Source organism: Sceloporus occidentalis, unplaced genomic scaffold, assembly GCF_023333645.1.
Source record: "Sceloporus occidentalis isolate IW3139 unplaced genomic scaffold, rSceOcc1.0.p SCAF_76, whole genome shotgun sequence".
Classification (NCBI taxonomy): domain Eukaryota; kingdom Metazoa; phylum Chordata; class Lepidosauria; order Squamata; family Phrynosomatidae; genus Sceloporus; species Sceloporus occidentalis.
Window position 1 is genome coordinate 3,603,616 of NW_028317056.1, and position 26,438 is coordinate 3,630,053.

Consider the following 26,438-nt stretch of genomic DNA (forward strand, 5'->3'; position numbering starts at 1 on the left):
GGACCTCATCCCAGATGTCGGCCACGATGTAAGCAGGCGTTTCATTGGCTGACGGGAAGACCTCCTGTGTTACCTGACGTGCTAATGGACATTGGACGTTTTACTGGACTTTTTGTAAACATTTCTTATTTTTTTGCTCTCTCTCCCGTTTATTTAACCAATTCTGACACCAACTCGGCAGCCGTTGCTCAGCAATAAAGAAATTCCAACTAACGTTTTGCTGTGAATCGTGGCAATAAAATGTCGGCGTGAATCGGGTTTTATCATAGGCTTTTCTTTACGTTTTCTTTCTAGTTTTAATGATAAGATTTGGAGTCATTAAGTAAAAACCCACAAATAGGGCCCACCACCCCGCCTCGTGATGCTGCCCTACACTCGCAATGGGCCACCAGGCCGATGGCCAATCAGGTGGCCCGTGACAGGTCAGGGAGCTTTCCCGGGCCCCTGTTACTGGTTGTACCCCCTCCCCCACAATGACTTAGGGTAACACGTTTTGCAAACTATTCAAGGCACATAATATATAAACTGGGATTCAATTTGTCGTAATTAGACACGCGCAATAAACATTCACTTTATATGAAAATATTTATTTAACAATAAAAAAGTAGGAAGTACTTGGATGTAGGCAACCGTTCACTTAGTGAATACACAGGACATTGGTAAAATAAATAAAGTACATAAGCATGAAATGGTTTTTTTTTTCCGAATAGATTTTTTTTTACTAATTACTAATTAATTAGCGCTGGAGATGTAGGGTTCTGCCTGAGCTTGCAGGGCGGTCTTTGTCACAGTCGTGCACTTGTGCAAAATCTCATGTGGTTTGGGCCGTTTGGGGACCTGAGGTCGCTGTGGTTGAGGGTAAGAGGTGGGCGTAGGAGACGCGTTGGTTGAAATCCTATCGTACGTGTGCTGTGCCGGATTCTTGGATCGGGAGTCTTCATCTCTCTTTGGCTTGGGCATCTGCATTGCTGCCTGAGGGTGTTGAGGTTGGGGGGAAGGCATAGGCTTCCGGGAAGCGTTGGATGTAATCACATCGCAACTTTTTTGTGGCTTGGATATCGCCTCGGGTTCCTTATAGTTTTTCCTCTGCTTTGGGATAGGCGTCCAGTCTGGGTTACCGGTCACTGGTGAAGCCAATTCACGCTGCATGTTTGTCGACAAACCGTACAGAGACCGCGACTTCCTTCTGTCCAGTTTCTGGATGTTCGTTCTGTTGTTGTCGTTGGTGGAGTTCACGTGATGGTCATCCTGAGACCTCCAGCCTCCCGCTAATGCGTTCAAGGCCAACGAACTGGTGGCTTTGGAAAGGTTAAGGGTGGACGTAAATTTGCCCTGAGTGATCATGCTTTGAAGTTGCTGGTAAGTGTTGTAAGGTTTTAGATACATTGAAGGAACGTATCCGGTTCTTCCATTATACCTGAAGACAAATCGAAGAGAGGTTATGGTTGGACCCACTGATTTGTTTAGTGTTTCTCAGTAACATTCACCATGGAAGGCCATGCCATGGCTGAAGTAGTCACCAGAGTATTATGGCTACTGGAGACATTTCGTAGAAGGCACATGGTTAGAGCTTTCCATGGAAATAGTATCAGTCCCCAAGTTCCATTCTATGTCACTATGTTTGTCCGAGTTATGGATATCACCGGCTGGACACAAGGGGTCTTATGCTGAGGAGAGACCATCATTGGTAACCTAAATGTTAGAAGAAAGCTTATGTGATCGTAAATATTATTCCTGACAAAGACATAAGAAAGCAGGGAATGTCTAGTCTGTGATATATGCACGAGTTCACGCCAACACGCCTACTCTATGTTGTTCTATATATATGTGCAAAGGGTCAAGTCTAGGCCATTCTTAATTATGCAGCTTAAAGAGGTGTAACTTGCTTGAAAAGTAACCAATCATAATAATGCATGCTATTAGAAGTAGATAAGATGCTATATAAACCATGTAATTCAAACATGTAATCAGACAACGCTTCGACTTTTGTGTGTTGTGTGCCTTGTCTCGATTATGCGCATGATCTAATTAAAGGAAACTCTTTCTGAGGAGAATTCGACCATTATTTCAACCAACACTCTACATAGCAGTAATACATTTAGGAATGGTTTGTAAATCCACTCTTCATGTTGTGGAATTAAGTTGCTGATACACGTTGTTTAATTAGAACCCTCATTGAGGACTCGCAGCTCTTCTTACCTGACCAGCCACCAGCCGTTGATGGATTTCTCCATGACTTCCACAATGACTCCAATGCTGATGGTCAGCTCATCAGAGCTCATGGCTTCATATCCTTTCGATGCGTAGTAAACGACTCCTGTGGGTACAGAAGTAAGTTGTTTTTTTTTAAATAATGTTCTTTTTTTGATTTGTAAAATCTTTTTAGTAATTTAGTCCAACAATAAAAAGGGGGAAAACCTAATTTTTAAGTCTTACAGCGCACTGCACCATTTTATGAATATATAATAAATACACGATGAATGAAGAACACAGTCATGTATGTTCTAGATTTCTTCTAGATAAAAAAAATATATACTTTTATTGCTTAATTCTGATAATTCTGTCCTTTAGGAAACTATGGTACAAATAATTACTATTCTGGATGTTTCCTATATTTACCATCATAGTCAGAATCTGCTCCTGAATTTGAATCCTCGTTGCTTTCAAGGTCTTTGAGATAAGGAGCGGGAAACCAAGCAACCCTCTTCTCCTCATTCTCCACCAACCACCAGCCTAAAAGAATAAGATATATTTAGGAGTGCGAAAGGAACGTTAAAAAAGCGCAAGCGCCAATTCCAGCTGGATATAGAATAGATATTCTAGAACGTCAGAGATATAACGTTACCTGAGCTTTCCTTGATCAACACACCCAGAAGCTCGTTGCGTTTCACCTTGAAGGGCCTGTTCTTGGTGTCTTTGGTCTCATAGTCTTCTATACACACATACTGCTGGGAGATGATGGGTCCCTTGGCCGGGGGTTCCGGCAGCGGTTTCGGGGGTTCTTTGTTCTGCTCCCTTGCATCTGACGGCATGATCACCAAGCTGCAATCAGGAAAATAACATTAATGAGCATTAAAATCCTATACGAGTCCTGAGCAGATGGGTCATTGGTGTAACCGGGTCTTGCTAACAGTCATGACCGCTCGCTTTTCGAACCCTCGTTGATCGTTCAGGGTTGGCCAGACCACAAGGTCAAACTAAGCAGCTTCTAAGGTTCCAAGCTAACACGGGACACTTTCTTGGGTGGGGAAAAAGAATGACACGTAGAGCATGACCCCAAGAACCAAGTGTGTGTCCTACACAAAGCCCGACCCAAGTGTTTTCCCATAAAAAGTATCAAGAATGGAATACGAAAGGAAACGGACCTGTTTTCTGGAAAGGTTGGATTAAGGTCATAATTGCTCGGGGCGAAGAACTTGAAGACTTCTTCGGACTGAGAGATTTTCCCGTCGGTTTTCAGAAGGTCCGTGGAGTAGACCTCAAGAAGCCGGAGCCTTTCGATGAAACGGTTCGTGTTTCTGTTCCGTCGAAAGATTGGAACGTCTGCGGACGAAGGCGATCATTAGCGTGACTAACAAGGGTGGAATTTCTCGGGGCGATGTCCCCAAAAGCAATTATAAGGATGTCACAACAGGTTCTACTCTAATTGACAACGTGAATGGGTGGAGCTACAGGGAAAGCCCGAGATACAATGTATCACCGGAGTGTCCAGATCTTTCTAGGATGCCTTGGGAATTAAAAATAAGGAAGTTAAGATAAGAATTGCGCAAATCTTAATTATAAACCATCGGGCAAAATATTTCAGTCCTTCCAGCTAAAGGCAGATGACTGGAGAGTTTTTTTTTTGTTTTTTTTTAAATTTTTTTTTTTTTTTTACATAAACATGGCTGTTGGATTGAAATATTTTTTTATCATAATTATTAAAAAAATAAATATATATATATATATAATAATTCTTAATCATTTTTTTTATATTAACATGATTTAAAATAATAATTGTAAAAAATTTTTTTACAAATATTATAAAAAATGATTTACAAATATTGACATTATAATCATATAATAATAATGATAATAATAATAAATATATATATATATATTTAATAGATTTTAAGAATTAAAAAAGATTTGTCGGCAGTGTTTCTGACGGCCGACTCTGGGTGGAGGATTTAGGTTAAACTACCTTTCAGTTTAGGGAGGACACACTCGGACTTTTTGAAGAATCCGGACTCCAGAGGGAATTTCTTCTTCAGCTGTCGCTGTAAAATGAATGGAAATGAAATTGAAATTACTTGTTTCGCTCCTCCTCAACGAGTGGTTATACAACGTTTAGACGACGTACCCCAAGAGCTAAGAATAACACTGTATACATTTATATGGGCCATGTCATGTGATAGAAGGAAGTTTTACTTTACTGAGGGGTGGTAGATAAGGGGAACAGCCTCCCAGCAGAGGTGGTAGAGGGTAATACAGTGAGAGTATTAAACATGCATGGCATAGGCATGTGGCTCCTGAATTGAAGGATCGACTGATTAAGGTTTGAGTCATGTTTCTACATCATTATGACAAAAATACGGCAGGATTATTAACCCTTTCATAGCCCATTATGAAGATTCTATGTAGTGACTCCCCAAATGGCTCTAATACAGGTCGTCATGGAAACCTTGGCGTGTCGTTATTTAAAGATACACTTAATTGAGTCACCTGCATTCAAGCAGGGATATCAACCAAAACATACTGCGTGCAAAAGCACCAATCGGGTCTAGTTAACGGACAGTAAGGTCGTTCTTTGCCAGACTTACGTTTAACTTCTTGAAGTCTTCAAACATTCGGTAAATCAGAATATCGTTACGATCCGACCACAAGACCGTAAACATATTATGCTGCGAAAAGAACAAAGATTTACTATCAAATCCATCGAATCGGGTAGTGATGTCATATGTTTTTAAATTAGTTATGATAGCAAAAGAGAATATTTTTACTTTAAATTACACCGGTTCGTGATCACTAAAGCACATTTTCTGTTTACTATTCACACCTTAAAATACAGGCTGTTTGGAATGCCTTTTTCCTACAAATTGCCTACAGATTTTGATGTGAGAGCCTTGGTTGTAGCTGGGATACACATTCAGATGAACCGCTGATCAATGTCAGGCTTTTTATTAAATAATTTCCTTATTTTTTCAGGGAATGCTTAATTGTCACGTGAAACAAAATCAGCACGTCAGCAGCATCTTAAGCAAACAAACCTTAGCAGATCTGTCATTTTATTTTTGCCTCTGAATGTTCAAATAATCAGATTTAAAAAAACACTAACGCTTTTAAGTTTTTAAAGAAACAGCCAATCAGTACCTGCTTATAAGTCACATGACAATTAAGCGTTCCCGGAGAAATTATGAAAAACGTAAAAAAATTATCTCTGGAAAGGCGATGGACTTAAAAATAAGCAGGAATCACGTTTCAGCGAGGACAGGGGTCATGCACGGCGGCATCAACTGTCCGAGGCATGCGCACGTGTAATCCCAGGCACACAAAAGTTCATATATTCCCAGCTCGAGGTGATGGGAGTTACAATACCTTGAATTTCCCATGTTGAAGGACTCCAACAGCTTTAACCTCCAGAGGATAACGACCGCTTCCACTCCTACCCCTCTGGGGCATCTTGAGACCGTGGAGATAATATGTTTTTACGAGCTAAGATCCTGACGGCTTCTATTTATAAGGAACGAGGATCAGGGTTGCGAAATAATCCTCCAATCACGTTCATCAAATCACAGCGATCACTACGGGCCGTACCCGTCCTCCACTCCTCGTTCGGAGAACAAGGAAGCGCCGTCCTCCCCTACAGTCACTCGGAGGTTTTTCCCCGTATGATCCAATCTCTCTATCATCCATAATATTTATTTTTCACATTTCTCTCCTGATCCAAATCTCGTCATTTTAACCTCTCTCTATAAATAGTTTTTATTGGGGTTTTATTATTATTATTATTATTATTATTATTTTTATAATTATTTTTATTTTTATTTTTTTTAATTTTTTTTTTTTATTATTGCCAATATTTTTTTTCTTCAAAAAAACCCCTAATCTCTCGAATAGGCACAGAAAGTAACTTTATAATATATATATATTATAACATATATAATACATACATGGAACACGCACGGAATATTTGGAGAGTTAGGAATCGATGGAATGATCCTGACGACTGCACGGATAGTTTAGTTGCTATGGTGATAAGACCACATTTCCAACTTTGCATTAGGAGTACATTTTTGGACTAAACCCCCTACATATTTTTTGCAAAAAGCGCCCCCCGCCCCCCCATGTACCTGATAAATGAGCTGACCCGGGGAATCTTGAAATATTAACCCTTTAATAGCCAATTGTAAAGATTCAATGTACTGACTCGCCAAATGTGTGACCCAAACGGCTTTAATACCGGCCCTCGTGGTAACCCTGACTCGTCTCCCTGCAGTGACCCCGAGACCCGGTCTTTACCCCCCCCCCCCCCCGCAATATGATTTTTGGGTTAAAACATGCGTATTCGTGTAAGTAATGGGTTAAATAAACACTTACTTTTTGACCTATTGTGCTTGGAGATTTGGTTAAATAAATATCGACATTATTTTCGTTGTGTTGCAAGCGAGATAATTGCATCATTCTTTAAAATCTATTTAAGGATCTAAAATTCACGCGACTAATTTTGGACTTTACCCAACCCAAACATTTTTGAATGTATATATACCCGCATTCCGATTTGGAATCTGACGAAGGGCAAATACACAAAAAAAAACCAAACAAATAAAATAAAAGATAAAATATAGAGATTTGATCTTTAATTGGACCGGTAACTTTTTTAATTTTGGTTTGTGCTGCCAACGTTTGGAACGGTTGAAGAGGGGAAATTTGGTTTAAGAGGGGTGGTTAGAGGGGTGGTAATCTTTGGGGTATTTGTGTAACTGAAGGGGGCATTTAGAAGAAGAATAATGGGGTTTATTTACCCGTTTAATTTATAAAGCCGTTTCCTGCTGTTTCTATACACATTATCGGGGGCTTTTAGGGCTGTAGAACCCTGCGATACCCTCATACTCGGGAAACATTCCGAGCTCCTGGGAAAGAGGGGCATCGGGGGAGAAACGAGGGGCATCAAGGAAAAAGGTATGCAGGTAGGGCATACTCGAATGGTATGATCCAGATTAGGTGGAGAAAAGGTCAATTTAATTGGGCTGACTGGCCTCCAGTGAAACCCCCCCAAAAAATGGCTGCTCAACAATGTTCTAGACCTATGAGAAACACAAACATTCTATCGTACAGACTTTCTAAAAAAAATCCTGACGTGGTAAAGATATTCTGAGTGGAGTCACCTGTACTCAAGCAGGGATTTCAGCTGTGATACAATTGGAATGCTTACATATGATTCATTTCAGGGGAAAGGAAATCTTCTGTTAAATACAAAGACAATTCCAATAGATGGTTAATGAGGCGGGGATTTTTCGTGCTTTGATTATTCACATGTTGTAATTGTCTCCACTAATTGTTGCTGTAAATAGTAATATATTAATAATGTTCTATACGTAACGTTCTTTTGATCTAAGAACGTGCCTGTAGACAATGTAGAGTTAAAGGGACGCTAATACTGGATATCCTGCGTGGTATATGCTACCGGCACTGGAATGGTTAAACATTCATTCATACTATTAAAAAAGCAGTTTTAAGTACTATAATTTTTCCAGCTCATGGTGATTGGCTGATATTTCAAACGGGATCTGCCCCCTTTTCCCAAATCTAAATCATATATAACCTCAAAAATAAGCAAATATATATAAATATATCTATATATATATATTTTTTTTTATTTTTTTTAGAAACCTGCCGTTACGTTATCTCTCCCCTATTGTTAAATTGCTGATTGCTGCTGATTGGATCACTCAGCTATTGTAAGCATGGAGGAGGAAAAGGGAGAGAACGTTATGAGATGAGACTCCCAGTTCGTGCTTTTGCTCCCGTTATGCTATGGTTGATATCCCTGCTTGAATGCAGGCGACTTAATTAAGTGTATCTTGAAATAATGACGAGTCAAGGTTTCCACGAGGACAAGTACTTGGTCATTTTGGCCAACACATCTGATGAGTTGCTACATTTGCTAATTCTACCTATTGGGCATTAAAAGGTTAATATTTAAAGCGTCCCAAGGTCGGCCCGTGTGGAAAGTTCCCAGTTCTGGCCATGGCTCGGTGTTTCTCTCTTGTTGGGTATTTTACACCAGGAAGTGATCCCAAACGACGATTCCCTTATTCTGCGTTTTTGGAAAGCCTGCTCCTCCCTGGATGCTTCGCGGAGGAGTCAGACAAGCATAATCCTAATCACCTGCTTGTCCTTGACATACCTGTTTCAATCCATACGGTATTTCCTTATATACATTGACCCAGTAACTTCAGAGAACCGAGCACTCCTAGAGATCCGGCTTGTAGGAGATCAATTTCAATTTGCTTTGCACGTCCTCTACGTGAAAGAACCAACGACCCCAGGCATAGATTTCCATCTGGGCCCAATGAGCAAGGAGGACCACGTCTGGACTCACCTTGGGAAGAATTTGCATACGAGGACATACGAGAAAAACTCAACCAAACTTAGTAGCCTGCCCCCCATGCTGCGTTCCATGTCTGGAGCGCCTCCAAGTTTTTGTATCCAATTACTCCCCTTACAGAGATCTCTAGGGGCTTCACCCCGAGATGTGGACCTCCTTGCTCGATGGTGCCATATAGGATCCACAGCAGCCCACCGATGCAAATTAATTGGATGCCTTTAAGCTTTATACCACTTTTTTTGTACAGTCTTTCATTTAGCATGAATAATATGTCAAAAAGCAGCAAAATATAGGGTTTTTTAAAATTTTATTTAGGATTTCTTCCACAAATTAGGTGCCACCGACAAAAATATCCCCAATTATTGTCCGGCAACAAACCCTGAGTAGAATAATATCCCAGGTGCATAGCTTTATAATTTTATAAAGGAGCAAAATCATATAAGGGAGCAAAATAGTTTGGGTTGGGGTCAAAGAAGGGGTTATTTTTAATTTATATTTCTAGTGGGAGGGATATTTTTTTAAATTTTATTTTGTAATTATTTTCATTGTTATTTAATGCCATGCAGTCCCGAATGTGTGCTGGCGGCAAAATATGACATCATTTATCATCGATCAAAATATGACATCATATCCAACTCCGTAGATATCTGAAATACAATAGGAAGCAGGGGTGAGTGTGCAGCAATCTTACTCAATAACTAAAGTGCAGCCCAAGTGAACTAATATATCACTTCAATAAAATAATTCTTCTGGCGTTGATATAAAAGAAAATATTACATTTGGTTCGTAAGATTGGTTTCTAGAAACTGGAAGAAAAAAAACCCATCCAAAATAAAAAAAATAAAAAAATACAAAGCAAGAAACTGACTACAAAAGAGAAAAAAGGCTGCAAAAAAGGCATAAAAGCCAAGAAAAAGTATGTACGTTTTTTGAGAACTTCAATTATTTTGACCATCATTGCAACCTTAATAGCGTTAAATGGTTACATAATCAGTTTTTTAGGTTTTCTCGTGGAAAAAAAATGAGTGTATGGATTCCACCTTTTCATAAATCTGGCCTTAGAGCGGCATTCCTGGTGATGGTGGTGCATCTGCTGTGGATTTCTTGTCTTGAAGGCCTTGTGGGAATCGTTGGTTGCGCGATCGTGAAGACACAATCTGGTGAAGGAATAGACAAGATGGGACATCTGGGTGAAGGATCCTCATCAAAGCCAGAATCCTTCCTTATCTGATGCCCTAAGGTGATGTTTATCCTTCTACTTGTCTCATCCGTTCTCCAGCTCCAAGACTCTTCCAATGTGTTGGCGAGACCATCCAATGATCGAGATTTTCTCCTGGCCAGATGTTGAGGTCCGTTCTCTTCCTCGCTGGACCATATTATTCCCTTGGGATTGGACCTCAACTCTCTGCTGAGATTTTTAGTGCTCTCCAACTTGGAGAGGGTGGGAGTGGAGCCAAACATGTCCTCTCTGAATTTGACCTGTAATTTCTGGTGAGGATTATTGTACGGTTTGAGGAACATAGCTGGGACATATCCAAATTTGCCATTATAACTGGTAAAGAGAGGAAGAAAAACCAAACCATTAAAAAAACAAATTAAATATCTGTAAGATAATCAAAAACTACACATATTGCCTGAAAATTAACAACATATGAAATTCCATAGTGCCATATTTGCACCCACTAATATATAGCTTAATGCAATTCCGAGCTTTGTTTCAAATGTATCAGGGTAAATTCTTCATTAAGAATGGTAAGTGCCCCTTGTGGTCTTTTGTGGAATTGCAAGCTGAACCAAGAAATGCTACTGGTCCATGAAACAGAGGAGATAAGGGCATAGGTTCCCTTTTATTTGTACAGAAAATGATACTTACTAAATAAGCCACCAACCAATTTCAGATTGTTCAAGGACTTCCACGACAGCGCCAAGAGGTAGAGAAAGTTCATCGGTGTTTTGGGCTTCAAAAGCCTTCACCGCGAAGTAGGCCATCCCTGGACAACATACAACTGGAATTAGCTCAAAGAAAGAAACATCCAAGTACTTCGTCGATTTAAAATGTCCGTTGATTTACCACCTGGATGGCGCACATCCTTAATAACTCACCATTAGTGAAAGGCTTTGTGGTTGAGCGTTCTTTGTGTGCATCTCCTGGCTTTCTGAGATAGGGGGCAGGAAACCACGCAAGGTATTGTTCTTCATTCTCCACAAGCCACCAACCTGAAGGGGAATGAGAAGGTTTTACAAACACAGAACCCGGCTCTGACTCACCCAGTCCTAAAACATTTGGTCGGCCATAGTTGTTCTATGGTGGCTCACGTCAATGTGGACTAAATGTCTTAGCGCACCAATCTTGTGCTACACTAGAGTGACCGGTTGTCCTCACTTTCGGGGAACATTGCCTTGACTGAGGCTCTTATTCCATTCAACACTAGTAAGAGTATTTACCAAAGTCAACATCGTTATAAGGATTATATCTTTTTTTTTTGTTAAACATTCTTGAACACTCCTTAAACATTTATTGCCATCCCAAGAATGTGTCATTTCCGCCCCAAAAAATAAATAGAATATAGACATTATAGACATTATACACTTGAAAGCGAAGAGATTCTGAAGAGACGGGACATTGAATCCACCGTGCCTGTGCCGGGCTCTTATTCTTAGAGTCGAGGGGAGAGATACAAAGACAGACAAGGCCTACTTTAGCTGCGTGTCTCAGAATTCCGAATGAGAGATTTGGTCCACCTACCACTCGTGTCCTTAATCCAAACATCAACACACTCATCCTTCTTGACTTTGAATGGTCTGTTTTTTGTGTCTTTGGTTTCGAAGCTGTCCACGCAGACATATTTCTGGGCTAGAACTGGTTGAGTGATCGGCTGACCGTGTGGCTGAGGACCACCTGTTACTTCCTTACGCTTACGATTCGTGTCATTCTCTGACGGCATTATCACAAGGCTGGTGAGACACATGAGAAAACTCCTTTAGAATTCTCACATCATGAATATTTATCTTACGTTGAAAGGTGTAGAAGCCCACATGTTGGCTCTAGATGTCACAAATATAATCTTGACAAGAGGTGGCCACCCTACCTGTTTTCAGGGAATGAAGGGCTGAGATCTTCCTTCTTTGGACTAAAAAACTGGAGGAGTTCTTCGCACTGAGATATCTTGGAGTCTGTCTGTAGCAATTCCCGGCAGTAAATCTCGAGGAGACGGAGTCTCTCCATGAAACGATTGGTGGTTTTGCTCCAAAACAGAAGAGGAACATCTTTGTAGACAATAGAAAAACGTTTCAGGTTCAGGTTAGGAATGAGCACTCGGAATTGAGTAAAGCTAGGAGCGAGCACTCTGCATTGAGTAAAGCTAGGAGCGAGCACTCGGCATTGAGTGAAGCTAGGAGTTCTCAGCGCTGTTCAATGTGACAGGTTCACTTTAAGAGATCTCGAACTGCCCTAGATCGGGTCGGCTTGTGTACTTGCCCCCTCTGTGTCCTCAACACTTTTTATTTTACTTTGGACAGGGTGGGGTAGACCTTAATAAATCTAATTACCAAATGAAAGTCACCTTCTTGAAAGAGACGCTAAAAATAATAAAAAATAAAGTTTCATCATGTCAACAAAAAATTGCCAAATATTTACGAACTCGTACTTTCGTTCTTTATTTTTTTTTTTTTGTCGCCGACTTTATGGGATCGTAAAATTTTAAACAAAAAACGCTTTCACTAAATAGAACAAAAGACTTCCTGATGAAGATAAACGTGCCACATTCAAAACACGAAAGGGTTTGTTAAGCAAATAGAATTCCGGGTTGGTTCTTTTTTTTGTATTGTTTAGTTTAGGTGGTTTCTGAACGGTAACAGGTAACATCTCACACCAAATTATAAGAGGCTGGCGGAGGTCATGGATGGTCAAAAACTGCACATTTTGATTTGTTGGGATGAGGGTAGGTGGTCCTTCTGACGTCGGTGGGAGGTCTGCTGAGGTTGGCGGGCAGTCCGCTGATGTCAGTTTGTGGGCCCACTGACGTTGAGTGCGGGGCCACATGGTGGAAAACTGGTGAGGAGGGAGGGGAAGTGGGGCAGGAGTGGGTCGTGTCACAACGCCGCTCCCTGTCATCGGTCAGGGATGACCCGGCGACCAAGAGAAGTGGCCTTCAACCGGACTCTCCGGGCAAAACTCAAAGGGTTCCCAGGTATGCCCATTTGGCCCATTTAGTCTGACCATTCCCAGGTGTACATATGCCTATTATTATTTATGGTTTTCTATAGCACTATCATATTCCACAGCGCTGTACAATGGGCCTATCCCGTGCATTCTCAATTATTGCTCTCGGCCACTAAAAGAAAGTCTGCAACCACGTTGGCTGCCATGTTCATTTTCAGGAATCCATTACCGATAGTTACAAAACGTAACCGCTAATTATAAGGCCTTCGCCTCGACTTATCCAATCTGCCACGATTCATACGGCTGGTCCGCTGCCAATTCATTTGTAGTTGCGATAATTAGGGCTTGTCTAATGATTGGCCCTACAATGTACCGGTATTTCCAGGTGACTGCAGGAGAACGTCATTAACTAATAATAACAGGAATATCCATGGCGCAATAACGTAAACTCAGCTATGATACAAAAATACTGGGAGAGATTCACCTTCATCAAAATGTTTCAAAATTATTATTACTGTATACAGCGCTGGGGGTTATATTACTGTATACAGCGCTGGGGGTTATATTACTGTATACAGCGCTGGGGGTTATATTACTGTATACAGTGCTGGGGGGTATATTACTGTATACAGCGCTGGGGGTTATATTACTGTATACAGCGCTGGGGGGTTATATTACTGTATACAGCGCTGGGGGTTATATTACTGTATACAGCGCTGGGGGGTTATATTACTGTATACAGCGCTGGGGGTTATATTACTGTATACAGCGCTGGGGGTTATATTACTGTATACAGCGCTGGGGGTTATATTACTGTATACAGCGCTGGTGTTATTACTGTATACAGCGCTGGAGATATAATATTCATTTATGAATCGACAGAGGTTCATATTGTGATACTTGGCTGCAAAAATATGTTCCATTTATTTCTTGGGTAAGCCTTCAGGACTGATCAGTGATTTATTGGACCCAGCCTTAGATATGTTGAGGATCTTTCAAGCTTTTTACTCCCCAGCTCTGATGAGATACATTTTGGAACCACTAATTATGGTAATTATTAAAGCCAGTCTTTAATTAAATAGAATATTAAACGAGATCTTATTACAAAGAGACTTCACACTTTACAGATGGGAAGAACGTTACGTTACCCGCATTCCGGAGACTCGCTCAACAGCAGCGGAACCACAAACCATTCATTCATTTACACCAATCTGAACCTGCGCTGAATTCACTCACCTCTCAACGCGGGTATGATCTGCTCAGATTTATTGACGAGTCCCGACTCCAAAGGAAATTTCCTTTTAAGTTCTTTCTAAACAGCGAAGAAATGAGGTTTAACGCTAGAAGCTATTGAATATTTTCCCCACCATTTTGAATATCAATATACTTCAGGTGGGTTTATATAGAATTTGACAGAACATTTCTGGAATATTAAAAAAAAAATTTTTTTTAAATCTGTATGTAGGAATTTATTTGATTACATGGATCGTGTTTTTTTTTATATTTTTTTTAATATTTTTATGTTATATTAATTGTTACAATTTTCTCACCCGACTGGAGTCAGTTATCGATATACCGGTATATCTATATAATTTTAATTAAGGTAACTATTTTTTTTTCAGGCCGTTGAAAGGCTCCCCGTAGAGTTGCGGTACTTACGGCGAGGTCCTTGAAGTCTTCGTATGTCCGATATATGATAACGTTATTGCGATCCGACCAGAATATGGAGAACATGTATATCTGCAAAGCACAAACAGAAAGATCTCAGAAATATTGTGCCTGTGACATCATAGCCTTTCTCCCACGGGGGGGGGGGACCATGCCATGGCCCATGGCGTTGGTTGCTATGGTGATACTCCCCCAATGGGAGTCTAGTGCCAGGGAAAAGACCACTGAGCAGCATCAGGGACCCCCCCCAACATTTCACGTGTCCAAACATGCCCCCTTCTGCCTGCAAAAATAGGGCAATTGGACCGCTTCCCAGGACGGTGGGACAGTACCCCAAAATTGGGACTGTCCTGTGGAAACCGGGACTGTTGGGTGGTGTAAATCATTGGAATGTCACTGTTCTCCCTGCTCCAATAAACATACCTCGGAAGAACCGTTTTCCCTTATTTTATGATTGGACCGCACAAACATGCGCAGAAAATACAAGCCAGAAGTATGCCAAAGATTCGCGGATCATCAATTAGCTCAGAGTGCGCCTGTTACTAAACTGGATTGACTTCATTACATTATATAACCGGGAATGAAACCGGTCACCGGTCTGCATGAGAATTACGTCCGCAGGGCGAAATAACGAAAAAAATACTTTTGAAAAAATAATTTACCTTTTTTGGGACCCTTAAATGTCCCAGACGGCCTCGCCAAGAAGGAGCGCATGTTAAAGTACATTATAACTCAATAAATAAAAATAAGTGGAGAAGCTGCAGCGCCCTGTCTTCTCCGCGGCCAACGATTCTCATCTCTGATTGGTTGCTTGAGTTGGTAAATGCCCATGTGGCAATTCTGCAGAATCCCACCATGCATGTGCAAGGGGGGGACCCCTCAGCTATGCTTTAAAGTGGATATGATGGCTGGAGTGACCCTTTTAAATGGTTTTAGGGGATGATACCGGGGGTAGAAGTCTTTTGTCACCGGACTGTCTCTTGAAGACAGGAACAAGTATACATACCGTCCGTATTTCAGGGTATACAGAGGGTAGACGAAGAGGGTTGCATATATATATATATATATATATATATTTAAATATATATATCCCAGTCCCTCGCTTTTGGTGACAGAGGAGTAACCAACATCTCTTTCACCAAAAGGGTTAAACATAGCTACCCAAAGCATCCCTGGCTAAATGGAGAATGTGTTACCTTCTGCCTTCCATGCTGCACCAAGCCGACGGCTGTCGCTTCTACCGGGTACCTGAGCCGGTCCATGTCCTCTCTCTCACAGGTGAAGCTGTACCTGCGCTGCTGCTTTCTTCCTTCTGTGTTTGCAGACCAAGGAGTCTTATAGCAAGCGGGAGGGCAGGGCAGGCAGGAAGGCGTCATTATTATTATCTACAACCAACCAACCCCCCCCCCCCCGTCCATCTATTTTTACCGGCCGCTTAACCCATTAAATCATTTGTGTCTAAATTATAGGAACTTTACTAACAATTCCACACATTTTTTTATAACTTATACTAAAATGCTATTTTTTTTTTTAAGATTTTGGTGAATTTTATCAAATCAGACCCAACTTTGTTATAACCGGTCGCCCTGAAATTCCACATATTCCCATCTTACTCAACTTTTTTTTTATTTATTTCATTTTAATTTATGTCAATTTAATTAATTTCAGGTTTTTTTTGTTTTCATTTTGTTTTAATTACGAAATAATAATACTTTTTCCCCCAGAGAACTGGAGACCCTAGCGACCGGTCGCCAGGTGCTGCGGAGGTGTGAAACGCATTGTGTGAAAAGAATTTTTACTAAAAACTCTAGAATTTAAATTAATTACTGAATTCTTCAGATTCCTTTTTTTACACGCTCACTTGGCTTGTGGTATTGTGACGCAGGATGAAAAAGTTTATTTAACTAGAGTTTAGCCTTAAAAATTCACAGAAAAACGCGGACAAGCTCTTCCGGATGTTACAAAATGTTTTATTTTTTTATTGAAAAAAAATAATATATATTTTCTATTTATACAAAGCTCACAGTTTAATTCTTTGGAATCCACGATCATTCTTTTAAACATTCTTTCTCACAAAAACAAGTACATTTCAAAGACACCCACGTGTCAGCTTTCTAGGAGTTGTTGAACTACAACTCCCACAATCCTCTGTCTGATCTGAGGATCAGAGCCAAGTCTAGGCATCTGGCACATGGGGGCAAACGCTGGCCATGGGCTCCCCGACGGCTCCCCCAGGCGGCTGCTGGCCTTAAAGGGCCAGGGCTGCCTTAACATCGCCTCTCCAACTCCCTATAACATTGTTTCAAAACCACTAACCTGCTAATTCACCCCAAATCACATTTGTTTTCATTAACTATGTCTAAGATCAACAGTTTAATCATACATGATAATTCATTTTTTTTATGATGAGGTCCCTTTAAACAAACAAGTTTTACTACAAATCACCACAATTGACAAAATTCTTCATAGTGATCATCGCCAAACGGCAAGACAATCCGATACTCTTATAATCTACTCCACAGAACCTTTCAGCAACATAACTAATAAGAACTTAATTATAGAGCCGTACAATAATATCCCAATAATATAAACTAATGTTCAAAAGTTTGGGGTCACTTAGAAAGCAAAGTTTGTCCATTAAAATAACATGAAATTATCAGAAACCAGCGCAGACGGGGTTAATGTTGTAAATGACTATTGTAGCTGGAAACGGCTGATTTTTTATGGAATCTCTTCATAGGCGTACAGAGGCCCTTTATCACTCCCATCACTCCTGTGTTCCAGTGGCCCTTTATCACTCCTGTGTTCCAATGGCACTTTATCACTCCCATCACTCCTGTGTTACAATGGCCCTTTATCACTCCCATCACTCCTGTGTTCCAATGACCCTTTATCACTCCCATCACTCCTGTGTTCCAATGGCACGTTGTATTCGCTGATCCAAGTTTAAGTTTAAAAGGCTAATTGATGGTCAGAAAACCCTTTTGCAAATTATGTTACAGCCAGAAATGTCCTTGTTTTCCATGAAAACAGCTCAGTGACCCCAAACTTTTGAACGATGGTGTATTTCAGGTAGAAAAAATTCTATTACAGGTATAGCATTACCGCTAGGTATAATCATGTCTATATACGACATTACTCAAATAATCTTGTAAATAAACAAGTATAAAAAACCCCAAATCTGCCGACTTGAGGAGAATGAAGCTACATTCATGTAATCGAAGTTAACGACGTTTCGTTTTAAAGATGCTGTTCCACCAGAAAACGTTAATCGAACTCTATAACATGCTAAGGAAATGGACCTTAGTGGGTCTTTCATTTTAATATGTCATAAAAACACAGAAGAAGCCTTTTTTCGTTTCCATGGCAACAACCTATTAAAGCCTGTATTTACATATCACACTCCCAGAAAAATTATGAATAATGAACCATTTTACATGATTAAATAATTATTACTTTGAACGGATTGGGCATTTAACATTCGTAGGATTGAGGCTTCCGATGCTACATTTAGTTATAAAAAGGTTAAAATTCAGCACGATAGGTGGAACAGCAACTTTAACGTGACTTTATTTCTCCTGTTCTTCTGGAAGCATCTGTTGGTCTCCAAAAGTTCCCTCTAGGCTAAGCCTGGCTAGCGATTGCCCTACAGCTCTCCTTGTGACCGTACTACATTTCTGAAGGATCTCATCTGGCTTTGGCCTTGCTGGGACCTTGGGAATGTCGGACGTGGTCTCCACGCTGGAAATAGATTGTTTGGAGCTGCTGAACGAAGAGCTGTCGTCGGACACAGAGTTTGAATTCATGTTGCACTCCATCAAACTGTCCACGTCGGAATCTATATAAGATCGAGCTTCGGACCCCAGTGACTGGGATCTCTCCCTTTCCTCAGGGTTGCTTCTGTCTTCTCTTTGGTTTAGTAGTAGGTTTGAAACTGAGATATTTCTCTCCCTCCTGAGAATGTTCTGGAATCTCTCATAGTGGTTCGCGTATGGCTTCAGGAAGGCAGACGGAATATATCCTTTCCTTCTGTTGTATCTAAAGCAAAGAAAAATGCAAAAATAAGACAGACAAGGAAGTAAGAACGACGTTCACTGCTTGTGATTGCCTGCATTTCTCTAAAAAGCAGAAAAAATGAAAGCTTTCCCCAAAATTTGCACCCAAAAACCTTTAATAAATTGTATAGTACTTTCAACCCCCATGCTACAAGATGTGTATAAGTTAGAGTACTCAAATATTATGGCATCTTTTAAAACAAGAAATAAAACTATATAGGCGGCCATTTTGAATCGCAAACCGACCTCTCGCAAGGAAGTATTTCTCCATATATAAAACAAAGGAGCAGCTTTCAAGAAGAGGGGGGGTGTCACAGAAAATTGAAAAAATAAATGAAGGGTGATTTTTAAAATAGGGAATGGCAAAGTAGGTCTGGTAACCGGGTCTCTGCAATGGGCAACCACGGAGAACATTAAAGTTTGTGACGAGGAATACAAATTCCACACCAGCCACTCTCAGGTTTAGGAGATGAAGGGATGAGGCCGTACCTGATCAACCACCAGCCGCTGTCGGATTTTTTCAGAACTTCCACCACTGTGCCGATGCTCACCGAAATTTCATCACGGTTCTGGGCTTCATAAGCTTTTACCACCACAGAAAATGTACCTGGGAAAAAAATGACAGATTCTAGCCGCCGCGGGGCATCCTCCCCCCAAAAAAACCAAAGAGATTACAGATGTGAATGATAGACCCCCCCCCCACAAACTCCCACCCGTCTCTGTCTCATATACCGGATGGTTTTAAAGGAAATCCATAGAAAATATGCTTTCAGTTTGCTCATTTGCATGTTTGGGTTTGTCATGTCTAATGTTCTAAAAATAGATGCAATAGTTATATCAAAAAAATGTTATTCTGTCGTGCTTGAGTTCAAAAGTTCAAAAAGAGCTCCAACATCAAATTTAAGATGTTTTATTTGTTTTGAGCAAATTCTGCTTCTTGTATCTCAAAATGAAGCGCCAGCTGGAAGTTAGTCACTTTTCCCCTTCTTCTAAGATTAGTCAGTGACCAAGTTCTAATGAGCTGCATCATAACTTTCATGTGGGAACCTGAATGCATTGAAGAGCCCCTCTGCGCCAAAAGTTACAGAGATCTACAGAAAGATTATTATTCTTATTCTTCAGTATTGAGAAAAGCCAGGTTTTGTTAAACATTGAAAACACTTATTTTTCTGTTTCATTGAGAAAATTATTTTACCGACAAATCGTAAATATACCTTCTTCTTGGCTTTCCTCGTCTCCACTGTTCTCATCAGCATCTCTGTCGACCTTCAAGTAAGGGGCCGGGAACCAGGCTAGTTGCCTGTCCTCATTCTCAACCAGCCACCAACCTGTTGTGGATTCGTCATTCAGATTATGTACAAAAACAACATCCTATCGTCTTATCACAATCAGCACATAACTATCAGTCAATTATGGGAATGTGACATTGTGTTATTGTATTTCCCTTGCCATCTTCTACACAACCCAGAAGAGACGTTCCAAATCTCGACTTGGAACACCAAGGTTCCTTAAGTCATTTGTTGATTAATACAGAACATACAATACATAATAACCAAATCTGGCATTTGACGAAGCTTCACCAGAGGATGAATAAACCATAGTATGCATTTAGGATCCACAGATTTAAAACAGCGAAGTCTACGCATAGGACACCTTATGTCAATTGTGACCAGAACTTAAATGAAGTTCCATAGCATACCTGTGCTTTCTCGTAATAACACATCCAAGATCTGGTTTCTCTTGACTCGGAATGGTCTGTTCTTCAAGTCAATGCTTTCAAAGTCCTCAATACAGAGAAAGCTAGAAGCCACCAGAGGTCCTGAGATTTCTGGGATATGGCCGCCAGCGACTGTCTTCTCCTCTTTCTTCTCAGAAGGCATAATTACAATGCTGAGGAACACAGCAGAAATAAATCAAACAACGATTCCGAGTGGAACATTTTTAGACACATTTCTTAAACGTAGTCAAAGCCACCATCCATCCACCAAGGTGGCCTGACTTCAATGACAGGGAAGCCAGTGAAGGGGTATAAAAGAGGCTCCCAATTTTGGCAGTCATTTGATGGAAAATCCTCTCCATGTCATATATTCCATCACAAACCTCAACTACAATCTACAGCAGTTCTCAGATTGTGGTACATGGACCACCGATGGACCTTTCAAAGTTTGCCACCAAATTAGAAACGTTTGTAAACTTCTATCAGATTTTTACCTGTTATCTGGGAATGACGGTTTAAGGTCATTATCCTTCAGCGTGAAAAAATGAACCACTAGATCGCACTGAGATATCTTGGCGTCAAGGTTCAGCAGTGTTTGGGAATAAGTCTCAAGCCTTTCCAACGTCTCCAAGAACTTTTTTGACTCTTTTTTCTTTGCGAAGGGGCGGGGAGCACCTGAATTAAGAATAAGAGAGAGAAAAAAAAGAAACTTTAGGTGATTGAGAAATAGATAACTGTCCTACGTGCCATCGTTGCCACCTGCTGGCCACCTCTAGAATTGCCCCTTTTATAAATAGATTGATATTGAGAAAATAATACAAAAGCCAGGAATTTAAATCATATTATTAATTACTTTTAAACATTCCGTATATCACAACAGACTTGTCTTCTAAATTTGCTACCAAAATAGCAAGATGTGAAGGAATATGCTTTGTACTAGTCCTGACAAATTAAGACGTTTATAACTAAATATTATTATTTATAACCTTTATTTATATTTATTTTTTTGCGCGACACTTTATATATTTATTTCTTTATTTATATAGCGCCAACAATTTACGCAGCTCTTATAACATTATTTTTTGTTACTTTGAGGTGGAAAAAAAGTGTATTTTATCATGTCATTTTCCCTCGTTCCTTTTTCTTCAATTGTGATAAACTATATCCTCTAACTACGTGTGATTGGTTGAATGGCGGTGTTGCCATTGCAGCAGAAGTGATGCTAGACATCAATGTGCGCTTTCAAAATAACAAATTTGCTATAAATAAAAAAAAAAGCATTTTCTATCATTGAATAATGGTTTGCCTAACATTAAAGAGAAGAAAGAGAAGAGAGGAGAGAGAGGAGAGAAAAGAGAGAAAGAAAAGAGAGAGAGCACACTTTCTTACCTTTTAATTTGGGTATAATTCTATCTGATTTATTTAACACTCCAGACTCAAGAGGAAATTGTTGTTTAAGTTCCTTCTAGAACATAGAAACACAACGTCACGTCAGTAACAAATGAGTTCTGTTTAATTTTGATAGCTGTGTTCATATCTTTGGGGGGGGGCACTGTGTCCAAGCTGCTCAATGTCCTTATTGACCCCCATTGTATGGATCCATCAAATATAGTATATCCACCAATTTTCCAAATACAATTTTTTGGAGGTTTTTAAGGGGCTCTCAAAACACTTTATAATTTATAAACCACCGTCTGCAGGGGATAGAAAGGACGCTCTACTTTACTTGCACTGGGTTCTCGGTGTTCTAATACAGAATCCCTTCCAAAAAAATGGAATTATTTGTTTTTGGGTTTTTTTAAACTTACCTGGAAGTTTTTGAATTCTTCAAAAGTCCTGTAGATGAGAACTTTGTTGTGGTCCGACCAGAGCACTGAAAACATATACGTCTGTGAAAGAGCAAACAAAATAAAAATAAAATATTAATAAAATATTTTGAGTATATAATACGCCGATTTTCTACAAAGGGCAAAATCCTTTGTAACTTTCCTAAGAAGTCAAGACCAAAAAAAGTTTAAATGCATGTGAAAATAGAATTTGCTGGCAGATCGGCCCATTCGGCCCCCCGTCTAGTCTCCCGTTTCTCCTGCTGTAAAAACTCAAACCTTAAGCAGTCGTTGGTCTGGTCTTAGATTCAGGAGCCGTATGTCTGTCCCATGCATGTTTAATACCCTCACTGTATTACCCTCTACCACTTCTGCTGGGAGGCTGTTCCATTCATCTACCACCCATTCAGTGCATGCAAACACAAATTGATATAAGAAATTCAGAGCGTTCAGAAACATTTTTTGTGTACATTTTTAAGCAAAGATACACAATCCATACATACAATGAATAATGCTTCTCTAGTAACAGAATAGGAGTTAATATTTTTGTTTATTTATTTATTTTACCATGGGGCCCTATAATTGGGGGCGCATATAATGAAAAAAGCAATGATTTTAATTTTCCCTTAAGTTACCATATTTGCTCGATTATAAGATGAAAAAAAGAAAAAGCCGGAATATAAGACTCCCCTATAGGGGGGGTAAAAAAAAAAAAAGTTTTACCAGTAAATATTAATTCACGTGTAAAATATTTTTTCATATTTAATAAAAACTATGATTGAGAAAAGTGATATTTTTTGTTTTTATTTCCTTTTATTTGCCAACCTGCCCCCCAGATATGCCTTATACCCCCTTATATGCCATTCTCCCTCCCTGATATTCCTTTTAACCCCCTATATGCCACTCTGCCTCCCTGATATTCCTTTTAACCCCCTATATGCCACTCTGCCTCCCTGATATTCCTTTTAACCCCCTATATGCCACTCTGCCTCCCTGATATTCCTTTTAACCCCCTATATGCCACTCTGCCTCCCTGGTATTCCTTTTAACCTGCTATATGCCACTCTGCTGCCCTGATATTCTTTTTAACCTCTTATATGCCACTCCTACCCTCCCCCGACTTACCAGTGCATCCCTAAACTTCTCCCCGTGCTTCAGGTGTGTAGTGGGGGCAGCCGGTGAAGGTCTGCGCGATGCTGCCGGAGGGTCATGTGATGCCGGCACTCAGTCATAGAAGCCCCAGAGGAAGTGCCGGCAGCAGTGGAGGTTGTCTACGCGCATCGTCCCGGAGAGGAGGATCCAGGTCCCCTGCAGCACTGCGGGGGATCTGGATCTTAGCCTTGTAGTCAGAACTCTATTTGAGGTATGATTATAAGACAACCTCGAATATAAGACGATGGTAATTTTTCCGAGCATTTGCTCTGAAAAAAACCTTGTCTTACAATCGACCAAATATGGTAATTTTCTATATTTACAGAAGATATAAGGAATGCAACTAAATGTTGCATAGAAACATAGAATTTGATGGCAGATTAGAATCATTCCGCCCATCTAGTCTGTCCGTTTTTCCTGATGTAAGTAGGTCTTAACTCGTCTTTGATCTTGCCTTAGATGTAACGTAACAAAGTTTTACTTTAATTGAGAGAGTGGTAGATAAGTGGAACAGCCGCCCAGAGGAGGAAGTAGAGGCTAATAAAGCGAGAGGATTTAAACATGCATGGGATACGCATATGGCTCCTGAATCTCAGAGGAGATCAACGACTGATTAAGGATTCAGACGGTCAGAATGGTTCTTATCTGCCATCAAGTTCTATGTTTTGCCAAACAGAGGGAACATGTATAATCTATACAGCCCGGCTTCTCACCTTGTGCTTCCCATGCTGCATTACCCCGATGGCTTCCACCTGTACAGGATGCCTGTGGCTGCCTTGTCTCATGGTTACTGTGGGATGCTCAGCATTCACTCCGCACACGATGGGTACTCTAACTGTCTGAGCAGCTAAATACCGTTCTGCCTGAGGGTGTGGCTTCTAGCCCAGCAGCCAATCAGCATCCACCATGCACTTCCATTCACCTGTGTACACATGATTCATTTCTTGGAACAGAAGATTTATTTCTTTTGCTTCTTGAGGCTTTTTATGTTTTCCAGATAATGTCTTTCAATATAAATCATGCACAAAAAAAGCATGAATTCTAATAGTTTTTTAAATAAATAAAGAATCTATATTAAATATTTTATTATAAAACTCTCTTTTTCAGGGTTTTACCCTGGATGCGATGCCGACGGTTTGTTGCCGGGACCAGGGAGGGGGCGACTGGGCAATTGCATCTTCCAGCGTATGTGTGTGTCTGGGTATATGAATGTAAGTGTGTGTCTGGGTATATGAATGTAAGTGTGTGTCTGGGTATATGAGTGTATGTGTGTGTCTGGGTATATGAGTATAAGTGTGTGTCTGGGTATGTTAGCGTATGTGTGTGTCTGGGTATGTTAGCGTATGTGTGTGTCTGGGTATATAAGTGTATGTGTGTGTTTGGGTATGTTAGCATGCGTGTGTGTGGGTACATTAGCACGCGTGTGTCTTGGTATATTAGTCTGTGTGTTTGGGTATGTTGGTATGAGTGTCTGAGCATATATATGTTAGCATGATTTTCTGGGTGTATGTGTGTCTCAATGTGAGTGTCTCAGTGTGTGTGTTAGCATGAGTATCTGTGTGTGAGTGTCATCATTCTGACATCGCACAATAGAGCCCCTGCGCGGGAGGTTGAAAAAACTGCTAAAAGGGAGAAATAAGACGCTGTGGAGGGGTGGAAATTTGGAGTCTGTGGAGGGGGGCAACGTAGGAGGCAGAAGTGAGTGTATGGGTAAACGATAATGTATATGTATGGGAATGGGAGAGGGTGTGTATGTGTACGTGTATGGGTGTGTATGTGTATGGGAGAGGGTGTGTATGTGTACGTGTATGGGTGTGTGTGTGTACGTGTATGGATGTGTATGTGTATGGGAGAGGGTGTGTATGTGTACGTGTATGGGTGTGTATGTGTACGTGTATGGGTGTGCATGTGTACGTGTATGGGTGTGTATGTGTATGGGAGAGGGTGTGTATGTGTACGTGTATGGGTGTGTATGTGTATGGGAGAGGGTGTGTATGTGTACGTGTATGGGTGTGTATGTGTATGGGAGAGGGTGTGTATGTGTACGTGTATGGGTTTGCATGTGTATGGGAGAGGGTGTGTATGTGTACGTGTATGGGGGTGTATGTGTATGGGAGAGGGTGTGTATGTGTACGTGTATGGGTGTGTGTGTGTGTACATCACATGAGTATCAGCAGCTAATTTTTTTTACAAAACAGGACTTTTTTTTACAGATAATCTTTGAGCCAAATGAAAATTTAAATATTGTGGAAAAAAAATGTATTCACTTAATTTTAAATATATTGCTCAAGGTCTGAAACAGAAGACACGCCTTCCCCAATGAGCCACCCACTTTACCAATAGGAAATCTCGCCCGTTCATTGAACCATCAATATCATGGACTGTTTCACTGACGATAATGTATTGTTAAACTATAGTGAATAGCCACAATATTTCCCAATCTGTTATCGCCGATAAGTCATTAGCACAAAGATTACATCATTTCAATAAGAAAGCAGATGTACCTCAGACTCTATCGATCCCCGTCGTACAGCTGAATGGAGGAAATAGAACATTTTGTTCTGATTCACCTTCTAGTATGATCTGATCAAGTGTTTGCTGCCTCCATTATGTCTTTCACACAGAGATTTACTGTAGGTGCCCTTTAAGCGTTGGCACCTTCTGGCCCGGGGGACAGGCAAAGGCAAGCAGTCCTGTGCCTTACCCCCAGTAACTACATACACACTAGGAGAACTACTTACATACACACATTCCCACTAACACATACTTACATACATGCTCATGCTAAACACAGAGACTTACACACTCATGCCACCACACATGTACACATACCACTCATGCTAGCACACATTCATGCTAACACTTACACATTCATGCTAGCACACACTTGTGCTAACACATAGTCCCTCAACCACATACAACATTTACACAGTCATGCAAACACACACACACACTAATGCTAACACACACTTACACAGGCAAACTCACGCTAACACACTGACACACCAACACACTGTCCAATGGGCCTGCCTGTCAATGCTTTTGTGTCACATGATGTCACGCAAGGCTTGGCCGATGTGGGTGTTGTGATTTCATACCACATTTGGGGTATGCGTCAGCATATGGTGTTAGAGTGTGTGTGTGTCAATACATGGTGTTAGAGTGTGTGTATGTTAATGTGGGTAGAGCCATGATGTTACGTTGTATTCTCTCAGTGGAATGTCCCACGTTCACCAAATCCATGCACACTGCACCATTTAGACATTTT

The 26,438-nt window shown here is 40.5% G+C and overlaps 2 protein-coding genes across 2 annotated transcripts; both read right to left on the reverse strand.

Annotated features, from left to right (window-relative positions):
* Positions 1 to 732: 732 nt before the first annotated feature.
* Positions 733 to 4,877, reverse strand: LOC149285801 (NADPH oxidase organizer 1-like). Its single transcript, XM_089494859.1, has 7 exons — positions 4,803 to 4,877; positions 4,184 to 4,259; positions 3,366 to 3,543; positions 2,846 to 3,042; positions 2,620 to 2,733; positions 2,200 to 2,317; positions 733 to 1,417 (listed from the first exon to the last, which is right to left on the reverse strand). The coding sequence occupies exons 1-7, from the start codon at positions 4,875 to 4,877 to the stop codon at positions 733 to 735; spliced, it is 1,443 nt and encodes a 480-aa protein (XP_089350985.1).
* A 4,771-nt stretch (positions 4,878 to 9,648) lies between these two features.
* LOC149285802 (NADPH oxidase organizer 1-like) lies at positions 9,649 to 22,075 on the reverse strand. The gene is made up of 8 exons (XM_089494860.1): positions 22,001 to 22,075; positions 21,582 to 21,657; positions 11,680 to 11,857; positions 11,337 to 11,545; positions 10,694 to 10,807; positions 10,464 to 10,581; positions 10,070 to 10,142; positions 9,649 to 9,747 (listed from the first exon to the last, which is right to left on the reverse strand). Exons 1-8 carry the CDS (start codon positions 22,073 to 22,075, stop codon positions 9,649 to 9,651), a joined length of 942 nt encoding a protein of 313 aa, XP_089350986.1.
* Between the last annotated feature and the right edge of the window lie 4,363 nt (positions 22,076 to 26,438).

Bases quoted from the DNA above. Each gene is read 5' to 3' on its own strand.
- LOC149285801 (XM_089494859.1), bottom strand. From the start codon at position 4,877: ATGTTTACGGTCTTGTGGTCGGATCGTAACGATATTCTGATTTACCGA. The intron at 3,544-4,183 runs GTAGTTTAACCT...CTTCGTCCGCAG, and splicing joins TGTCCTCCCTAAACTGAAAG to ACGTTCCAATCTTTCGACGG. The intron at 3,043-3,365 runs GTCCGTTTCCTT...TCCTGATTGCAG, and splicing joins CCAACCTTTCCAGAAAACAG to CTTGGTGATCATGCCGTCAG.
- LOC149285802 (XM_089494860.1), bottom strand. From the start codon at position 22,075: ATGTTTTCAGTGCTCTGGTCGGACCACAACAAAGTTCTCATCTACAGG. The intron at 11,858-21,581 runs GTAAGAAAGTGT...TTGTCTACAAAG, and splicing joins AATTATACCCAAATTAAAAG to ATGTTCCTCTTCTGTTTTGG. The intron at 10,143-10,463 runs GTAAGTATCATT...TCTCTTTACCAG, and splicing joins ATTGGTTGGTGGCTTATTTA to TTATAATGGCAAATTTGGAT.